Genomic DNA, 18,494 nt, shown 5'->3' on the forward strand with positions numbered 1-18,494 from the left:
TAAACCAGAGCAACGTAGCATATAGGAGAAGATTAGAAAAGAAGATAACCATAAACCTTTTGTAAGGTAACCTATAGAAGTTATAGCTGTATGAAAAATGTAAGAGCGAGCACAGATGAATACCCTGTATTATGCAGGGTAATCAATTTGTCTAATCCTTCCCCCCTCTCCTCCCACAAAAAAAGGTGTATGTAGGTTTTTGGGGGGTGATTAGGTAAATAAATCTGAACCAGGCTTCAAGTTTGCAAAATTGTGACCAAGATTTTCAAAAATACAAGCCTGATTTTAGGCATCTAAATAAGTAAGTGGCTTGATTTTCAAGAGTGCTGAACATTCAGCTACTCTCAGTGAAAGCAGTAGAAGTTGCTGAGTGCTCAGCACTTTTGAAAATGAGGCCACCTATCTAGTTTCTGAATTTGGACTTAGGTTTGAACCTAACTTTAGGCACTCATTTTTAAAAATTTGGTCTGTCTGTATATTTCTGATATTTTTAAAGCTTTTAGTACTTTTCAGATTATTTTTTTTAGAGGAGTTTAAATTACTCAAATGTAGAACAGTTGTCATTGAAGTTGATCCTAGAATTACTGTGTGTACTGACATTTTCCATTCTGTGTTTGTCCTTTGTCCCACTCTTGTTCATCGGTGATAATATTACCTTAGCAAATGCATCATTACCTGGGAATTCTAAAAAGAAATCCATTGAGAACTCTGATAGATGGGAAGAAATCACATTTTAAAAAAAATGATTACAAATCTCTCCTCATCATTCCAACACTGATATTTTCTTCTCCTGCCTGTCTCTGAGGAGGAATTAAGTAATCGGAATGACACAAATTCTGATCTCTCAAGCTAACCAGGACTGAATGGGTCAGTACTTGGATGGGAAACTTGCAGAGGACTAACAAGTGCCCCAGGAAGTAATGTTGGTGATTCAGACGATAGCACTCTTACCTGTGAGATAGTATCAACCCAATGGCACATTATGTTGTCACAGGCACTGTGCAGCTGGATATGCCATCTTTCAGATAAGATTTTAAACTTCGGCCCTGATTGTCATGTGCATCTCCTACAGGTGGAGAATTAGCCCATTGCCAACAATGGGGTATTTTACTATGTTGTTTTAACTGTCCAATGCTGTGTGGATTTGGTGATCTCCCTTAATCATCTGTTACAACATAGTGTTGTTCAAGTGTGGATCCATTTAGGCTTCTTATTCTGCTTTTCTTTCCTTTTATCTGTATGGTACAGTCCAAAAGATATATTTGTTCACATGCAATATGTAAAAACCTGCAAACACTGCATGTGGAATAGAAACAGTAGCTTGGATGTGCAGAACAACAGGACATTAATATTAAATATACCAAAACATGAACAGGATGCTAGATCTCTAAATAATGGAAAGAGATTATAACTGCCCTTTCACGCATCCACAGATTTCAAAAGTGGCTCAGGCAATAAGAACCTCCTACTGATTACCTTCTCCCTAGACCTTGCATTAAGGCCTGTTCACTTAATAAATGTCCCTTGTCTGTGGATTTTCAGGATTATCTGCACTGCTGTATCTCCCCTTTTCTGCCTTTAGTTTACTAACTCAAAGTATCAGGTCTTAGGCTAGAAAACAGCTGGTATATAGTAATGTCTTATGTTCTTCTCCCCCCAGCTCAGTTCAAACACAGCCTCCTTGAAGTGAATCATAATCCCAAAGCACTCATCTGAGTCTCATTCAGATCTCCAAGGACCTTGGTCAAGAGATGCCTAAGGGGATATCTACCCTGAAATAAAAAACCCACTGGTGGCCTGTGCTAGGTGATGGGGGTTCGCAGGGCTCAACCTAAGGGCTGTTTAATTGCGATGTAGATGTTTAGGCTCAGGCTGGAGCCCAGGCTCTAATATCCTGCAAAGTGGGAGGATCCCAGAGCTCAGGCTGCAGCTTGAGCCCGAACGTCTGCACTATAGTTAAACAGCCCCTGAACCAGCAGTGGGTTTTTAATTGCAGTGTAACATACCTTCAAAGACATCCTGCCATCACCTGGGTTGTTCCTTAGTCACTAATAGTTATAACATGTGCTGACTATAGAGTTCTGTTGCAGTGGCTGCTTATAATCATTAAAGATTCAGTGACACTTTCTGCATGAGCAGCAGTGTTAACCCAATGTCCTATTTGGACTACAGTTTGGGTAATTATATTCTGCCTGCCTAAATTCCCTCTATACTTGCAACTGGGTCCTGTCCTGTGGCGTAAAGTTACTATGTTAAACGTTCACCCCAAAGCTGCTGTATTTCTGATTTGTATGTGTATAATACATTAGTAAAACTCTCTGGGATCTATCTGGATGAAAGGTGCATTATGAATACAAAATCATTATCCTTCTGTTTGCCAACATTTGTTAGAATTACCATAGATATTTCATCATCTTGCATTCATGGTTTCAGTAAGGCCCAGATAAACCTATCCAAATGATCTCAAGTAAAATCTGGTGGATTGGAATTTCTCTTCCATAAAAACAATCCCCTTTTTTTTTTTGATAGTCACAATTTCTGTCTCCTCTCTTAAATAGTTGTGGCAGTGCCTTAACTTTGGGTATTTCAAAGACATCTCTCCTTCCTTAGTCTTGTTTCAATAAATGTATTTTACAGTACATCACCAGAAGTATAATTTTGCTTCTCTGGGTCTGGTTTGGGTTGATCTGCAGCCAGCTGGCAAGCACCCCTTCCATAGTGCAGCACATAGGTTTCTGAAGGAATTGCTGAGAAGCGTGTAGTTTCTTTATTCTAATCAGCACCATGATGTTGAGGTTGCAATGGCATATAGAACTGGTGGCGGCCATTAGTGATAATAGCCAGTGTTATGGCTCACCATTTATTGGTACTGAAATTCAGCAAAATTATGAAATTATTTTAGCTGCCTTAGTATATAAATATAAAAGTAATAGTAACCCTTTCTACTGGTGCACTTTCTTCTGTAATTTAAACCTTTGGGTGGCAGACTCGCAAGAGCTTTGTGGTCATGGGATTAAAACACCTTGTGCAAAAGTGATGTGGATGCAGACAAAATCGAGAAACGCTAATGTAAATACACTTTCTTCTGCAGACTGCCAAACATTCTTACGATCTTACCCCATCAAATACCTCTTCTCGTCCCCATCCTCCCCAAAATACTGTATTTTAATGTTACTGGCAGATTTGCTACTAGATGGTAGGCTAGAGTTTTCAGGCATCTCGAATACACAGTCAACTAAAAGAATGGTTTCAGTTAAATCATATTTTTTTTAAAAAGCTAGTTTGCTTTCCCTAAGGGCCTTCATAAATGCTTCAACAGGAAATAAAAACTCCTCCAGTTTTATATATTCTAGTGTATGGTTTACCATGTGGGGATTAGAGAACAATTATACTGTACTGGCCTATGATTCCATTGATGCAGGTTGAACTGAACTTTTGACCCCATAATAAGCTCTCAGTTAATAGCAAGTGTAGTTCATAGACCTGACTGTGATCTGTGAATGTCCATTAGTGTCTGCCAAATGGAACTTCCTTTTTAAAACAAGGAAGCAGGTGCCAAGGAATTCAGAAACAGCTCTTTTGAGACGGGTAACTCCTGAGCTAAAATGGGGCTCAGTGCAGGTTTATTTGAGAACATCCAAATGAAAATCAATGTAGCACTAACTACAGAGAACATTGTTAGTAATTAATATAGAAATATATTATGGCTACGGGGTCGATAGAGGCAGGATCCTTATGGTTAGGCCCCATGGTTGAGAGGAAACCCAGATGCAGCAGTGAGTTGCTGAAGGAGAGGAATGGGGCTGAGACAGAGAATGTGCTGCTAGTACCAGTCTGTCTTTGATAGCCAGGGAGGGACTAGATTACATGCATGGGAAAGAACAAGAAGACAAGTGGAGGGGCATGAGTAGTCCCTTGAGCAGGGCAAGGATTCAAGGATGGAAAGGGTTGAAGATCAAGGAGTTGAGAAAGGTGGGCCTGTGAGTCTGTGTGGGGCACGTTAGGAAAGTTGTTGGAGGGCCGCAATATTGGTGGCCTGGTGTTTTAATGCAGCCCTTTGGATGAGTAGCACTTTTTAATTTCCTGAGACTTCAAGAGATGGCATTTTCCAAGGCACTGAGGGAGTCCTGCATTTCCTCCCTGTTGCGGTTCTCACAGGCCCCATGTTACTCTGTTTCTTCCCTCTATTCAAAGGTGGCATGACATGGCTTCCTCCAGAGTCTGCTCTGATACTGCTTTGTACACTAGCCAAAGTGATGACATAGTCTCTTATTTATCTAGCTTTCATTCTCTGAGCATGTCTCTATGGCACTCAGGATTCAAACTCAGATCCACCACATTGCAGGCCAGCCCTCTAGAGTCTGTGGCTCTATTGCAGCAAGGAAAAAATCAGGCCAGGCTGGGCAGAAGAAGCTGAAGTGGGATATCTGAGCAGCTTGGTTTTGGCTTCTTTTTTAAGATGACTCTGTTGCTATGGCAATTCTTTTTCACTGAGCTCATTTTGTTATAGCCAGTCCTTCAATGGAGGACTGCATTCAGCTGTTATACAAAGTAGCAATTATTCTCAGCAAACAGAGAATTTAGGGCCTGGATCTCTGCCACAGTGCTTTTCTCATGAAGCTAGCAGGTCAGTTTTTCCAAGACCCTTGACATTCTGTGTTGTGAAATATAGAAAGATGTTTTTTCTAAATAGTTTTCTTGCATACTGTGGTATTAGAAAATATGTAAACATTCACATTCCTTATTTATCTGTCCTGATACTGAGAAATATGTCTGGTTCCCAGGCTTCAAAGCAAAGAGGGCTGTGTTCTTCACAAAGGTAGTTTTGATATATTAACTCTTTTTTTAGTGAAGGAGTGAGGTTGTATCTTATCTACTGCATCCCAGGCTCTTTGATTTATGGTGCAGCTCTGATGTCATAACTGCTTGCCTGTAGTCCTTGGCTGTAGTCCTTTGGGAAGGACTGCACTAATGGAAAATCACTAGTTTATTAAACAGAATCTAGTGACTAAGGGAAACGTTTAAAATCTATTGAAAAACATATTTATATTGCCTGTTTCCAAATGAAAGCAAGTTCTAAATTGACTTTGATTTACCTTCTCTTACTCAGCAAATATATCTTTCCCTGAAAGGAAATGAGTTGGTGAATACTCCCACTAACTAGAAAACAATGGAACATTTAAGATTTCATAACATGTTGGAAATGCTCCTTGTGATTTAGGATTTGGGTCGCTCTTTCCAAATAGGTGTTAGGCTGAGCATAATGTGAATGCGAATGCCCAAAAAGGGGGAGAGCTCTTCTGGTGTGTAACTATTGTGACTGCTCAGTTTGGGGGCACTGATTTAGTTATTGTCTGTCTGTCTGTGTTGGTTGCTGGTGATTGTTGCAGATCCTAGCAAGTGCCCCTTTTCAGCCACTCACTAGTACTGTTGTGAGGGAAATCCAAGCCTCTTTCGCTCTAGATTCCTGTGTGTTTTAAGCCCCTGGTGTATGAATGGAGTCAAGCCATTTCTGGGTCCCTAGGCACATTTTTAGGACTCAGACCTTCCATCTGGCACCCCCTTGTGATCTGGAACTTGCTGTCCAGCTGCCTAATCCCTCTGGGTCCAGTGATGACCCCTCAAGCTACCTTGTAGTTAAACACACCCTCTCCAAGAACTCCACCCCAAGGGTGAAGTTTCTAGTTTCTAGTTTAACTCTCTAAGGTGAATGCAGCGCTTGTGAAGCAGTTAACATGCACACAGAGTCTGCACGTCTAACACGTTTATTCTCTTTTATACGTGATCATGTAAAACACTATTGTGTAGCTCATACAAAATAATAAACACTAAATTCACGTCTCTGTCTCAGTTTCCTCATCACTCCAGGGCATTCTTTTGGGCAGGGGTCAGAGTCCCAGGGGTTTTCAGAGGCCTTGGGGCCATCTGGGCTTAGGAAAGTGGTCAGGGCACCTTGCCCCATGAGGCTGCTACATCCTGGGTGACCTTGCTCTCTCCTTCCTCTTGCTTCTTCCTCCTGTCTGGCTGTCATATTCCCGTGTGGCTTGCTTTTTAAACCCTGCTGGCTTCCTTTGTTCTACCTTTTAGGTAACTTTCTACTGCTCCTTCCTTCCTTAGTTCTTCCACTCTTCAGGGGATTGAGCCAAAACTGGTTTTGTAAAGATGCAGCTCACTCATTGTACCTGACTAGAGTCACTGAGTCCTAAGCACCCCCATTGTATCAGTCTGGTGTGTACCCACCAGCAGTGGTGGATCCACATACATATAGATCAGGGGTCTCCAAACTACGGCCCGTAAGCCGGATCCGGCCCCGGGCTTCCATTTGTCCGGCCCTCCAACCAACAGCAAACAGCTGAGTAGGCATGAGCAGGCAGGGGGAGGGGCTGCCAGCAGCAGCTCACATGGGGCAGCAGCTGAGCTGAGCTGAGCTGTGCAGAGGGGTGAGTGCCCCCGGGAGCCAGTGTCCCCCCCCCCCCAAAAGAGGAGCCAACATAAGGGAGAGTCATTGCTGCAGCCGAGCAGGCACGGACCCCTGCCTTAGGAGTAAAAATACAAGCCAGATGCTTAATTACATCTCCAATAAATGGAGTAAAGAAGATGGAAATTAACAATTTCATAATGGTTAAATTTTAACTACATCACTAATAGAAATAAACAGTATTTGTATGATACAAATGTGTGAGTTTTTAGAAATAAAATTTAAAAAAATGTGAAATGATTTTTAATGTATTGACAAATATTTTGTGTGATTTCACAGTACCTGCATCGATTAACTTTTATACCTGATTTAGAATTTAATGCAACTCTGACACAGTAGAATAGTGTTGTTTTTTTAATGATTTGCATATATTTGCATATATTTGATTTCTTTCACAGTCGCTTCGGCCTGCGAAGCCCCTTCAAAAATCTAATATGGCCCTCGTCTCATAAAGTTTGGAGACCCCTGATACAGTCTTGTGATACAGCAGTTTTTCCTAAATCAACTTCACAATACCAACCAGAACTCTTAAATTGTACAGGCATAATAGCCCCAGTACTTCACAGTGACTAACCATCCAACAAAACCCTCCAGTAATGTGCTTAATGTCAAGCATGCAGATAGTCCGGTTTATTTCAGTAGGCCTATTCATATGCTTAAAATTAGGCAGGTACATAAGTGGTTTAATGGATTAGGACCATAGAAACATGAACTGTGAGACTGAGGTTTTATATGTGTGGGGCCAATGTGTTATTTCATTGTTTGTATAATAAACTAGTAAAATGTAATTAAAGTGTATGGAATTGCTCTCTAAACCATACATTTTATCTTGTACCTGTAAATTTGTTCAAAGCATGGAGATGGCTTGGTTTAGGAGATTTAGCTTGCACTGTGAAAGCCAGGAACTCCTGAGTTCTAATCCTGCCTCAGTCACTGACTGCTTTTGTGACCTTGGTCAACTCACTCAATTGCTTTGTGCCTTTTTGTACTCCTGTAATATTGCATTATTACTTACCTGTCTGCCTTGCTGGTTGTTGTGGTGATTTAGTTTAAAGTTTATATGGTTTGAAATTTCAAAGCGTTGACTAAATGCTGCTGCTGCTGCTTCTGTTTCTGCTTTGTTTGCTTGTAGTACCACAAATCATCATGCAGGTGGTATTCACATCCCAACATAGCTGACAAGTGCTTTTTTGTCTTTTGAAGGATGGAAATAGTGTTTGTGCAAAAGTGCATGGTATTCTTTTAATATTCAAGAGAAGAGACTGACAATTATATAAATAGGGTCCAGTCCTGCTTTCATTGAAGTTAATGGCAAAACTCACATCCACTTCAATGGAGCAGGATCAGGTACATAGCCTTTACGCTTAGGATACTGAAGGCAAATAGTGTCACAGAGTGTTAAATAAATCCATCAAAGTTTGTAAAGTGCATTGAGATCTTCAGATGGAAGACATGTTATGCCCATAGTATTACTAATGATTATTATTAACAGATACTTTAGCTAATATTTTTATACCCTGCACAGACATTGTTACGGTACTGGCAAGGAAAAGGAGCAGCTTGAGTAGAAATGAAACTGTCTAGTACAGGAGTCTGTTTTTCTAACCTGCTTATTTTAAATAATATGAACAAGCAGATATTCATGCAAACATTCTACATTCTGTGTCCATTTTGCTGTCTTATGTATGTATTGCCTAGTGCTGTAGAAATCAGTCTTGACATTAATTATTTTAAGCTCTGTGGAAGCACTTGGAACACATTTGGTGCTATATAATAATTTCCCAATGAAAGAGCATCATTGCTTACATGTCCCCACTGTGTAGTTTCACTGATTTAGGAACTGAAATTATTTCCCTTGTCTTATCAGATAAAATGAATATTCTGCTACTACATTTATACCAAAAGTCTTAATTTGCTTTTATGAATTACCTTTTTAAAATATTTTAAGGTACAGTCATATCAGTTTATATTATACCAGGACTTGGTGCCTAGATGTTAGTTATCAAGTTATGGAACATAACTGGGCATCGTAGGAATATGTAAAGTAGATAGAAGCTATGCTGGGCAGTTCTGTATTTTGATTTATAATAAGAAAAAGTGGAAAGTTGGACCAGAAATCCAGAAAGAAATATTTCCTTCAGCAGATGCTGAGAATGTTTTTCACTCCCAAGCAAAGCAGAAGGTATTCTAATCCCTAAATAAACGGTGGGGCCATCAAATTCCTTTTGCACAAAAACTCTTGCACGCTATTAGTCTCAGTGAGCATGCCCAAACTCAACTAATGTTTTTAATACTGTATAATCTGGCTTCTTTTCTCAAAAACTAGTAGACCATAACTATGTTTTATATATCAAGTGACATTTTTCCTGCTCCTTATTCAGATACTAATTCAACTCCTCATTGATGATTTCTATCCATTATGTTGATATAAGCTATTTTGAAAACATGCTAGAAGAATCCTATAGAAGTAGATGATAAGGCTATCCTCCAGTCTGCCTTTGCAAAACTCCACCTGAAGACAAATAATACTAAAATCTTGCAAAATTCTCGGTACCTACTTGAAAATCCTGAGTGCCCGCAATTTCCACTGAAATCAACATATGTTTTCCCCACATAAGACCAACTGCTCTAGTCCCAACACTCCCTGGCACTCTTTTATTATTCTTTTGTCTTTCTGTGAAGCAGTTTTTTTATGAAAACAACAAGGAGTCTGGTGGCACCTTAAAGACTAACAGATTTATTTGGGCATAAGCTTTCGTGAGTAAAAACCTCACTTCTTCGGATGCATCTTCGGATGCATCTGAAGAAGTGAGGTTTTTACTCACGAAAGCTTATGCCCAAATGAATCTGTTAGTCTTTAAGGTGCCACCAGACTCCTTGTTGTTTTTGTAGATACAGACTAACACGGCTACCCCCTGATACTTGACAGTTTTTTTATGGTTATGGTTCCATGAAAATTCAAAGGCTCAATAGTAAGTGAGAGGATCACATATAAAACTTGTTTAATCATTGATTTTTAAATGTGAAAAGTTTAATAATAAGTGTTACTTTTTGTTTCATTTGTACAGTTTACCAAACACAACACTCTAGCTGGCATATACATAGAAAAGGTGGCCAGCATTGCATATGTCCAGATATGAATTTCATTGTAGTTTACATGTCATATTAGTTATTCATTAGCAAAGGAGTGGCTCTGCAACGTTCCAAAAGAAATTGGAAAGAGGTAGTTTCAGAAATACAAATTTTACTTTTGTCCTTTTTTACCCAGCGCAGAAGTTATGTGAAAAGTCAGTTTTAAGTTACAGGCATAGTTATTATACTTGCTTGAAATTAAACTGCAAGACTATGCAAAATAACTCCTGTATGTGTAAGCACAACATCAGTATTTCCAAAGATATTTTAAGGCTTTCCTTTTCCCATAGTAAATTCCAGATTAAAAGATTTCTACCTTTTTTTGCAGTCACTCACATTACCTTTTTATTCTCTCATTTCAGCATGTATACACCACAACGGCCATCAATGGGACAAATTTTTGTACCTCAGCAAAGGATGCTCTCTTTATTTTAGCAAAGAATTCTGCTAATATAGCATTCATTAATTGTTTTGGAGACTTCATCATTTTTCTAGGAAAGGTAAGAGACTGTAATTTGCAAAGCCCATGTATAAACTCCTAATTATAGACTAACTATAGGCCCAATCCTGTAGTAATGAAGACAAAAATTAGGGACTGATTCTCTTTTCACATACACTAAGTAAATCAGGAGTATGACTCTGTTGAAGTCATGGAGTTACACTGATGTAAAATGGGCTTGGTGACAGGAGAATCAGGTTCTTGCATTTTTGTTGGAGGAACTTAGTTTACTGCTTATTATATTTACTTCATTAGTATTACAGAAGCACCCAGAGGCCTCATTGCACTAAATGCTGTACAAACGCATAGTAAGAGAGAGTTAATGCCCCTTAGAACTTAGTCTAATTTAAGACAAGGCATGACAAGTGGGTATAACAAACATATGGATGGGAGGACAAGAATAACAATGATAATAAATCTGTGTATCCACATGTGTCCTGTGTGAACAGCTAGATGGTTTCAAATTGATTGATCTCAAGCCTTCTCTCCCCTTTATGAAATAAATTGTCTTTAAAAGATTAGCCAATAAAATATTTGCCATAGCTTTGGTGCATATTGTAATATAGCTGCTTCCTTTTTTCCCCTTTATACAGGTGTTTGTTGTATGTTTCACAGTCTTTGGAGGGTTAATGGCATTTAACTACCATCGTGAGTTCCACGTATGGGTAGTTCCTCTGTTGCTAGTTGCACTTTTTGCCTGCTTGGTAGCCCACAGCTTTTTGTCGGTTTTCGAAGTGGTCATGGATGCCCTGTTCTTTTGTTTTGCTATTGATATGGAAACAAATGATGGATCTCCAGAGAGGCCATACTTCATGGATCAAGAATTACTGGTAAACTCTTGTGACAGTAATGTAGACACATTAGCAGGCAGATAAATTCAGTAATACGTTTTAATAGTGTATTGATCAAGTGGTGTTCTAGTGTCTAAGATTCGCTCTCCCCTCCTCCCCCACACCCATAAAAACTAACCCACAACAAATGCCTTCTTCCGCTCCTTAGAAGATGTGGACTAAAGGATACAAATTATATAATAAAGTTAACACCTCCCATTGGGTCTCCCAGTGCATCTGCTTTAGTCTTTTAGACCCAGCCTCTCTGGATAAAGACCATCTTCGTTTGTGTTTTTCATAGGTTAAATACATTATTGGTGCTTAACAAATTAATAGGTAACCCAGTATGTAGAGTCCCCATCTACATCATGAAGACCTAAAACTAGAAATGTAGATGTAAATGTAGGTGTATCTTAACTTGCATCCAGAAATGTTCCCTCTAGTTTTCAGCAGTTGTTCAGTTAGTTATGGTAAGCCCTGAAGACACTACAATTTTGAACAAGCCTCATCCTTGTCTGGCAAACTTAATCAGTCTCTTTCCACTGGGTTGTTTGTTATCTGTACCACGGAATTCCTGTGCCAGACTCTTGATGTTACATGATGGAGAATCATTCAAAGAATTAGGAAGACAGTTTTAGTTTAAATAAATGTTCAGTAGTTAGTGATGGTAAAAGGTGCTTTAGTTACAAAGGCATGTGGAATGTTTAATGTACATACACCTTTTCTTTCATATGGAGAGGAAGGTTAAAGAGACAGATGTTCTTTCCTTTCATGCTGCTTTCTGGCCAGGTCTGCATTTTTCCTCACATGCCATGTGACAAAGACAGTGTTACTGGTTCATGAAAAATAAATTTAGCAGCCGGAATAACCCATACAGGATGGATGCTTTTGATGGATTTAGTCAGAAAAAATGCCATAATATCTGATTTGAAATAGTAGTTGTTACTTTCCTTGTAATGTTCACAGAATTCAGTTTTTTGTTGTTGTTTTTTAAACACCCAAACTTCCTATAAATGAATTTAACCCTTTGGCCAAAAGAAGACAGTTATTTGGTTTTTCACTCCCATTCAGGACAGCATTTAACCACATGCTTAAGGCTATGCATGTGTTTACGTTCTGTCATGAATAGCGATACATTCCTAAGTGTGGAACCTTTTGGAGTCTTGCCCTCCAAACTTTTCCTTCTTCAAATGAGAGACTTCTCCTTCTGTCAACCACAAACTATTTGCCAAATGCCAGAATGTGTCTAACTTAATTTTTGCCTCAAGAAGGCAATTTATAGCCACTCCCTGTCTGCACTGCACTGCTGTCTACGTTCTTTCCTAATCCCTATTGCCAGACTCTCCAACTCTGGCCTTAACTCCCTGTGCAACTTGCCATGCCCTTGGGGCCAGAGGGAAATGAAGCTTTCCAGTAAGGGAGGTTGTAGAGAGACTGCCCTCTCCTCAACAGCTGTAATCATCCCACTAGACATAGCCAGTTTCCAGTGTCATCCACTTGGGAACTAGTTAGTTTAAGGTTTAACGCTCCATGCTAATTGTCCTCCTTTTCAGTGTTTCACCAGGTTGTTGATTTATATAACAGTTTAAATTTCTGGGTGACCTTGTCCTTTATTTCTGCTTTATAGAGTTTTGTGAATCACAGCACCAGACTAACAGAGTGGGAGAAAAACAGAAAGCAAAAGACCCCCCAAAACAATGAAGATGGTACAGAACTACAGCCTATGGTGAGACGGGAACAAAGACGATGTGATGAGGACATCAAATAAGATGTTGTCTCCCAGGTGTACTACAAGAATGGGGATAGACTGTAAATATTTATTTCCTACTTTATGATTTCTTGCAGCAGCCAAATTTTTGAGCCCCAGGGGTTTCATCCCTTCATACTAATCATTGTTACTGACACTGGAAGCTCAGGGCCAGATTGTGGCCATGAATGGCCAGCAGTGAACTCTGCTGGTATAAAGCAGGCAGAGCTGGCTTTTGTGCCAACCACCCTTCCCATCCCCAGCATAGAGAGGGATGAAGAGGCGCAGAGAGAGCATGTGGCAGGATTCCTCACAGCCACATTGATCCTCCATTGGCATAAAGGCTCAAAAGGTCTTAAGTGTAAATTACTGTAGTGCTAGGTTGTTCTAATTCACACTGGGACTGGTATAGATTTCCTGCTCCCATGCACTGAGCAGTGCTCAGATGTGGTGGAGAATCTGGCACATGTTTTAAGCTGATATTTTTGTTTGATTGTGCTTTACACTGTTTAAAAATTATGAGGTGAAAAAAGGGAGATGCCCCCTCAAGATGCAGTTTCAGACTTAAAGACTAAGGGTGTGTCTTCAAGCACAATTAACTCAAGTTATAATTTCAGTGTTACCCCTAGACTCCCATCCACACTCACAAATCTCTAGCTTGAGTTAGGCCATGTCTGCACTACATAGTTTTGTCAACATAAAGCAGCTTATGTTGACCTAACTAGAGGTGTACACACTGCAATGCTCCTCTGGCTGCTTTAACTCGCCTGCTACGCTGACATAATAAAACCACCTTGATGAGAGGAATAGAGCTTAGGGCAACGTAGTTAGAGTGACGCAGTGTCAGTGTAAACACTGCGTTGCTTACATCGCCCTAAGTCGCCTCCAGGAGGTATCCCACAATGCCCACCGTGACAGTTCTGGTTACCATTTTGAATTCCCCTGCCCTGCAGCCTGGTATACAAGTGAACACCCCTCACCTGTTAAAGCCCAGGGAAGTTTTGAACTTGCTCTTCCTGTTTGCTCAGGGTGGAAATCTCACGTAGCAACTGCCCAGCTGAGCATGCTGGCTCCACGCAGTATCCTGCCTTGAGTACCTGGGAAGTGGTGGATCTCCTGGATCTGTGGGGATAGGAGGCTGTGCAGGTGCAGCTCCGCTCCAGCCTCAGAATGCTTGAGGCATGGAGGAGAAGGGCTACGATAGGGACGTACAGTAGTTCAGAGAGTTGCGGCAGGCATAGCAGAAGGCAAGGGGAGGCAAATAGTCACCTCTGATGCGGAGCCGCAGACATGCCGCTTCTACAAGGAGGATGCTGGGGTCAGGGTGTTGGTGAATAGCTCCCCCCCTTGAGCTCCTCTTCTAGCCTTGTGTTTATAATGCCAGTACAATACTGAAGAGCAGTAGAGGATCCATGCTTTCTGCCACACATGGCTGGCTCACAGGTGACCAGGGCAGTTGAAAAGCAGCTGAAAACCTAGTAGGATGCCCATGGAATGATGGGATTGAGAAACATGCATCATGTGACATTGAACCTGCCCCCATGAGGCATTGCAAACCCTTTCCAAAACACCCTGTGGCCAGATGCACAGTGGGATAGCTACCCACAGTGCACTGCTCTCTGTGTCAATGCAAGAGCTGCTACTGTGGATATACTCCACCCACACAAGGAGCATAGTGTGGACATGCAACAGCTGTTTAATTACAGCGACTTAACTTTGTGGTGTAGACATTAGCCTTAAATGGTGTTTTATGCTCAAGCCTGTTTGGGCCAGGGAGGGATGGGATAGTTTGAACCTCAAGTGATGCTGAAGCTCAAGCTCCTAATGCTGTGGGGATGTAACAGCTTGAGTTACAAGTCTTTAGCAGCTAATCCAATCACTCTGTTAACCCAATTACTCTGTACTGCTAATCAAATCACTCTGTGTAACTCCATTGTTTTTTGGTAGTGTGGTTGCTTTCACTTGAGGTAGGCTAGCTCAGATGCAGTTTTTTGAGTGTACAAACTCGAGTTATGTTGCTATGAAGACGACAAGCTCTCAGAGAAAAAGGTTGCAAGTTGACTTTAATGGAGCTATGACAATTTACATCAGCTGAGAATCTGACTCAGTGTGTTTAGAACTCAGCATGATTGTCATCCAGGCTCAAAATATAATTCTCAGTAAAGCCCAGGGTTGGCTGATAAATGGTCTGCAGCAGCAGCCATTCCACGTCCTGCTAAATTGTGTCATGCACAAAAATGAAGTCGGTATTGTTGCCCCTTTTTGCCCCAAGTGGCTAGTCAAAGTTTGGGAGCTGGTGAGTGTTCAGGTGGGAGTACAAATTGGTGAAAGTCAAGTGTTTCTTTGATGCAATTTTGGTTATTTACAACGAATGTACAAAGTTCTGTCTTTCTGAACACGTAGGCAATCAAATAGCAGGAAACAGCTTCTTTTGCTAACAGCACTAACAGCAGTCTTTTCAGTCTGCACCCCAGTGGCGGATTAATAATTTTGCCGCCCCTAGGCCGGGAAATAATTGCTGCCCTGGCCCTGCCCCGACTCCGCCCTTTTCCCGCCTCCATTCCAACCCCCTCCCCAAAGTCCCCACCCCAACTCTGCCCCCTCCCTTCCCCTATTGGATCCCTTCCCCAAATCCCCGCTCCCGCCTCTTCCCTCAGCGTGCGGTGTTTCTCCCTCCCTCCCTGCCCCGCGAAACAACTGTTTCACGGCACAAGCGCTGGGAGGGGAGAGAAACAGGACGTGGCAGCGCGCTTGCAGAGGAGGTGGAGGTGAGCTGGAGCAGGGGGGGCGGGGCGCGCAGGGGAGCTTCCACCCCTGCAAATTTGCCACCCTGCAATAATACGGCACTGCTGCACCCAACCCAAAAACCTCTCCCCACGTGTCTTCCAGGGTGAGCCTCTCGCTTTCATCTGCTTCTTCAGCCTGTCAGTGTCACTCACTCAGGCTGTAGCTACCCTAGAGAGCTTACAGCAGCACAGCTGTACCGATGCAGCTGCACTGTTGTAAGATCTCTATTGGAGCCACTCTAAGCCAACGGGAGAGAGCTCACCCGCCGACTTAATTAATCCACCCCCAACGAGTGTCGGCAGGAGAAGCTCTCCCGCTGACATAGTGCTTTCCACACCAGGCTTAGGTTGGTGTAACTTATGACGCTCAGTGGGTGGCTTAATCACACCCCTGATCAACATAAGTGATAGCCTAGACATAGCCTCAGTCTGTTCTCAGTTTCTGTGTGTGCTGTCTGCCTTTCACTTACCCATGATCACAATACCGAGGCAAACCTTCCGTCCACCTGGGGCCAGTGTCTGGGCAGACTTTATTAGACTTTGTTTTAGGTGTGGCCTTTTAACTGTTTCTTACAGCTGGCTTAAATGAGGGACTTATTCAGACACCAGTTTAAAGAAGTGTTAACTTATCCCATAACAAGGTTTTATCCAGCTCATAACAATATACTTTGGTGACTTTATTTCTTGATTTATTTTCAAGAGGTTGCAGACTCCGGGTGTGTCTATGCTACAAGTGCTACAGCGGTACAACTGCAGTAGCATTGTAGTGTAACACTACAGCAATGGAAAGGGGTTTTCTGTCACTGTAGTAAATCCACCCTCTCAAGAGAGGGTACCTAGGTGGATGGAATTATTCATCCTTTGACCTGTCTACGTCTACAGTGGGGGTTAGGTCAACCTAACTACACAGAGTGTGTGAAATTTTTCACAGCTCTGAGCAATGTAGCTAGGTTAATAATAATATATGGAGATATACTTATCTCATAGAACTGGAAGGGACCCTGAAAGGTCATTTAGTCCAGCCCCCTGCCTTCACTAGCAGGACCAAGTACTGATTTTGCCCCAGATCTCTAAGTGGCCCCCTCAAGGATTGAACTCACAATCCTGGGTTTAACAGGCCCATGTTCAAACCACTGAGCTATCCCTCCCCCCTCAGGTACTTGCACTTTTTTCATAGCATTATTGTATAGAGAAATAACCTAAGTTCTTGGGTTAGAATTCATGGTTTTAAGTTTATTATTCTGATTATGAATGGCTGTGCTTGGTGTCTTCATTACTTGTACTTTTGGTTAATTTAGTAAAAAATTATTGAAAAGCACAAAATAGTTCTTTGTACCCTTACTTTCCCCCACCAAAGAAAATCCTGGATACACAGATACAAGAGTGCACAATCCCCCTTTATTTTCTTGAAAGCTCACATTTTATAAATATTTTGATAAAGATGCCAGGGCCAGTGCTATGTATTTGACTCTTTTTTTTTTTCCTGATTGTAGACTTGAACTTGAGATTGACCTTGAAAGCATGCAGGCTAAGCAGTAATAGCAGAAATTCAGACAAAACAAAGTGAAGGTTACATATATGTTGCGACAAAGTAATTTTTAGATGTGTAAACCCTGGTTTGTACCTCTTGCACTGAAGAAAAAATTAGAGATTTAATTGTTTAATTTTTTATGTACAATAATGGATTTTTCCAGCATATCTGATTTTATTAAAAAATGTAAAAGTATTTATGCGGTTTTATAAAAGTTGAATTAATAAAAAAATCTCCTGTAAGATTTGTGGTGCTGCATGTAAACAGTAAGTTGACAAAGTCCAAGAACTATCTTTTTGGTATCGGACCCGCTTGATAAGTCAGCTGACGGGACCCAGCAGTAATTCTGTATGCACCTATATGGAAAATATTGGCCAATAGTCCCTGGGTCAGTTGATGCACAGAACCGTAAAGAAGGTTCTTTTAGATCATTCCCATTTGGACTATTTAATATCCCTTAATAACCACTACACTCAGTTAAGGAGCAACATTGAAGCCATTGGAAGGAAATTATCTCCAGTTTCCCTTAGCCAAGACAATGGCTATGAGGTGTGTGGGGTTTGTGGGAGGTTGGTCGGTTGTTTTTTGGTTTGGGGAGGGTTTTTTTGTGCAGGTGGATGGGTGGTCTTGGTGAGGAGGAAAATTATGAACAGCCCTTTGGTTCCTCTAGATGTACTAACGTTTGTAAATTAAAATGAACAGACATTTAGTATGTGACAGAAAGCAGGGAAAATAAGGTGGGCTCTTGATGTTGATCTGAGATCATAGGATGAAATGTCGTAGAGAGGCAGACGTGACTGGACAGAGGTTGAGACATTGGGGTGAAGAAGTAGATGTGGAAGTTTCTGGCATAGAAGTGGTAGTTTGGGGAGAGAAGGAAATTACCTCATGGGGAGAGAGTGAAGAGATGACAAAGGATGGAGTCCTAAGAAGACTCTGGAGGAGAGGAGGAGCCTCCAGAAGAGATGCTGAAGGAGAAGACAAAGTTTAAATAATAATAATAAAACCCTCAAAGAGCATGAGGGAATGTCTTTTTATGCACAATTGAAGTTTCGTTGAGCTCTGGGGTGTATTTGGATTCTGGATGTCATAAATTTTCATGCGGTCAGAATTTTCTCATTTTGTGAGATACATGGGTCCATTTCTCTATCTTTTGGGAGGAAATTGGAAAAGATTTCAAAAGATCAGGATATTATAGTGAGGTTTTGTTTTTAATTCATCTAGATCTGATGGTCGATTTTTACTCAGTGCTACACAATCCTTTTTTCCCCCCCAGAGCTGCTTTAACTGCCTGTTTGAAGGCAGGATTGAGTGGGAGACCACGTGTCTCTAGCAGAGATATACAGGTAGTACAGATGGTTTCAGTCTACGAGCTGGAACATTTCTGCAGGTAAGAGAAAGTTCCTGTCTTTGCTGCCCTAAAGAACAAACACAAAGGTGGAGGAGGACAGAGTTTAATAACCGAGGAAATATCAGAGGCAGCAAAGGCAA

At 41.2% G+C, this 18,494-nt stretch overlaps 1 protein-coding gene across 12 annotated transcripts in view; it reads left to right on the forward strand.

Moving 5' to 3' along the window:
* Positions 1-17,245, forward strand: part of SLC44A3 (solute carrier family 44 member 3) — a 73,776-nt gene extending 56,531 nt beyond the window's left edge. For 7 of the 12 annotated variants that reach the window (XM_065555581.1, XM_065555578.1, XM_005307543.4 and 4 more), the window contains 3 exons: positions 9,973-10,110; positions 10,703-10,939; positions 12,567-17,245. In XM_065555581.1, the coding sequence (XP_065411653.1) occupies positions 9,973-10,110; positions 10,703-10,939; positions 12,567-12,707 (516 nt within the window). In that variant the 3' untranslated portion in view covers positions 12,708-17,245. The remainder of the gene's footprint in view (positions 1-9,972; positions 10,111-10,702; positions 10,940-12,566) is intronic. The other 5 variants (XM_065555580.1, XM_024103194.3, XM_065555586.1 and 2 more) reach the window with 2 other exon arrangements.
* Positions 17,246-18,494: the final 1,249 nt, after the last annotated feature.

This window comes from Chrysemys picta, chromosome 8 (genome assembly GCF_011386835.1).
Source record: "Chrysemys picta bellii isolate R12L10 chromosome 8, ASM1138683v2, whole genome shotgun sequence".
NCBI classification, from domain to species: domain Eukaryota; kingdom Metazoa; phylum Chordata; order Testudines; family Emydidae; genus Chrysemys; species Chrysemys picta.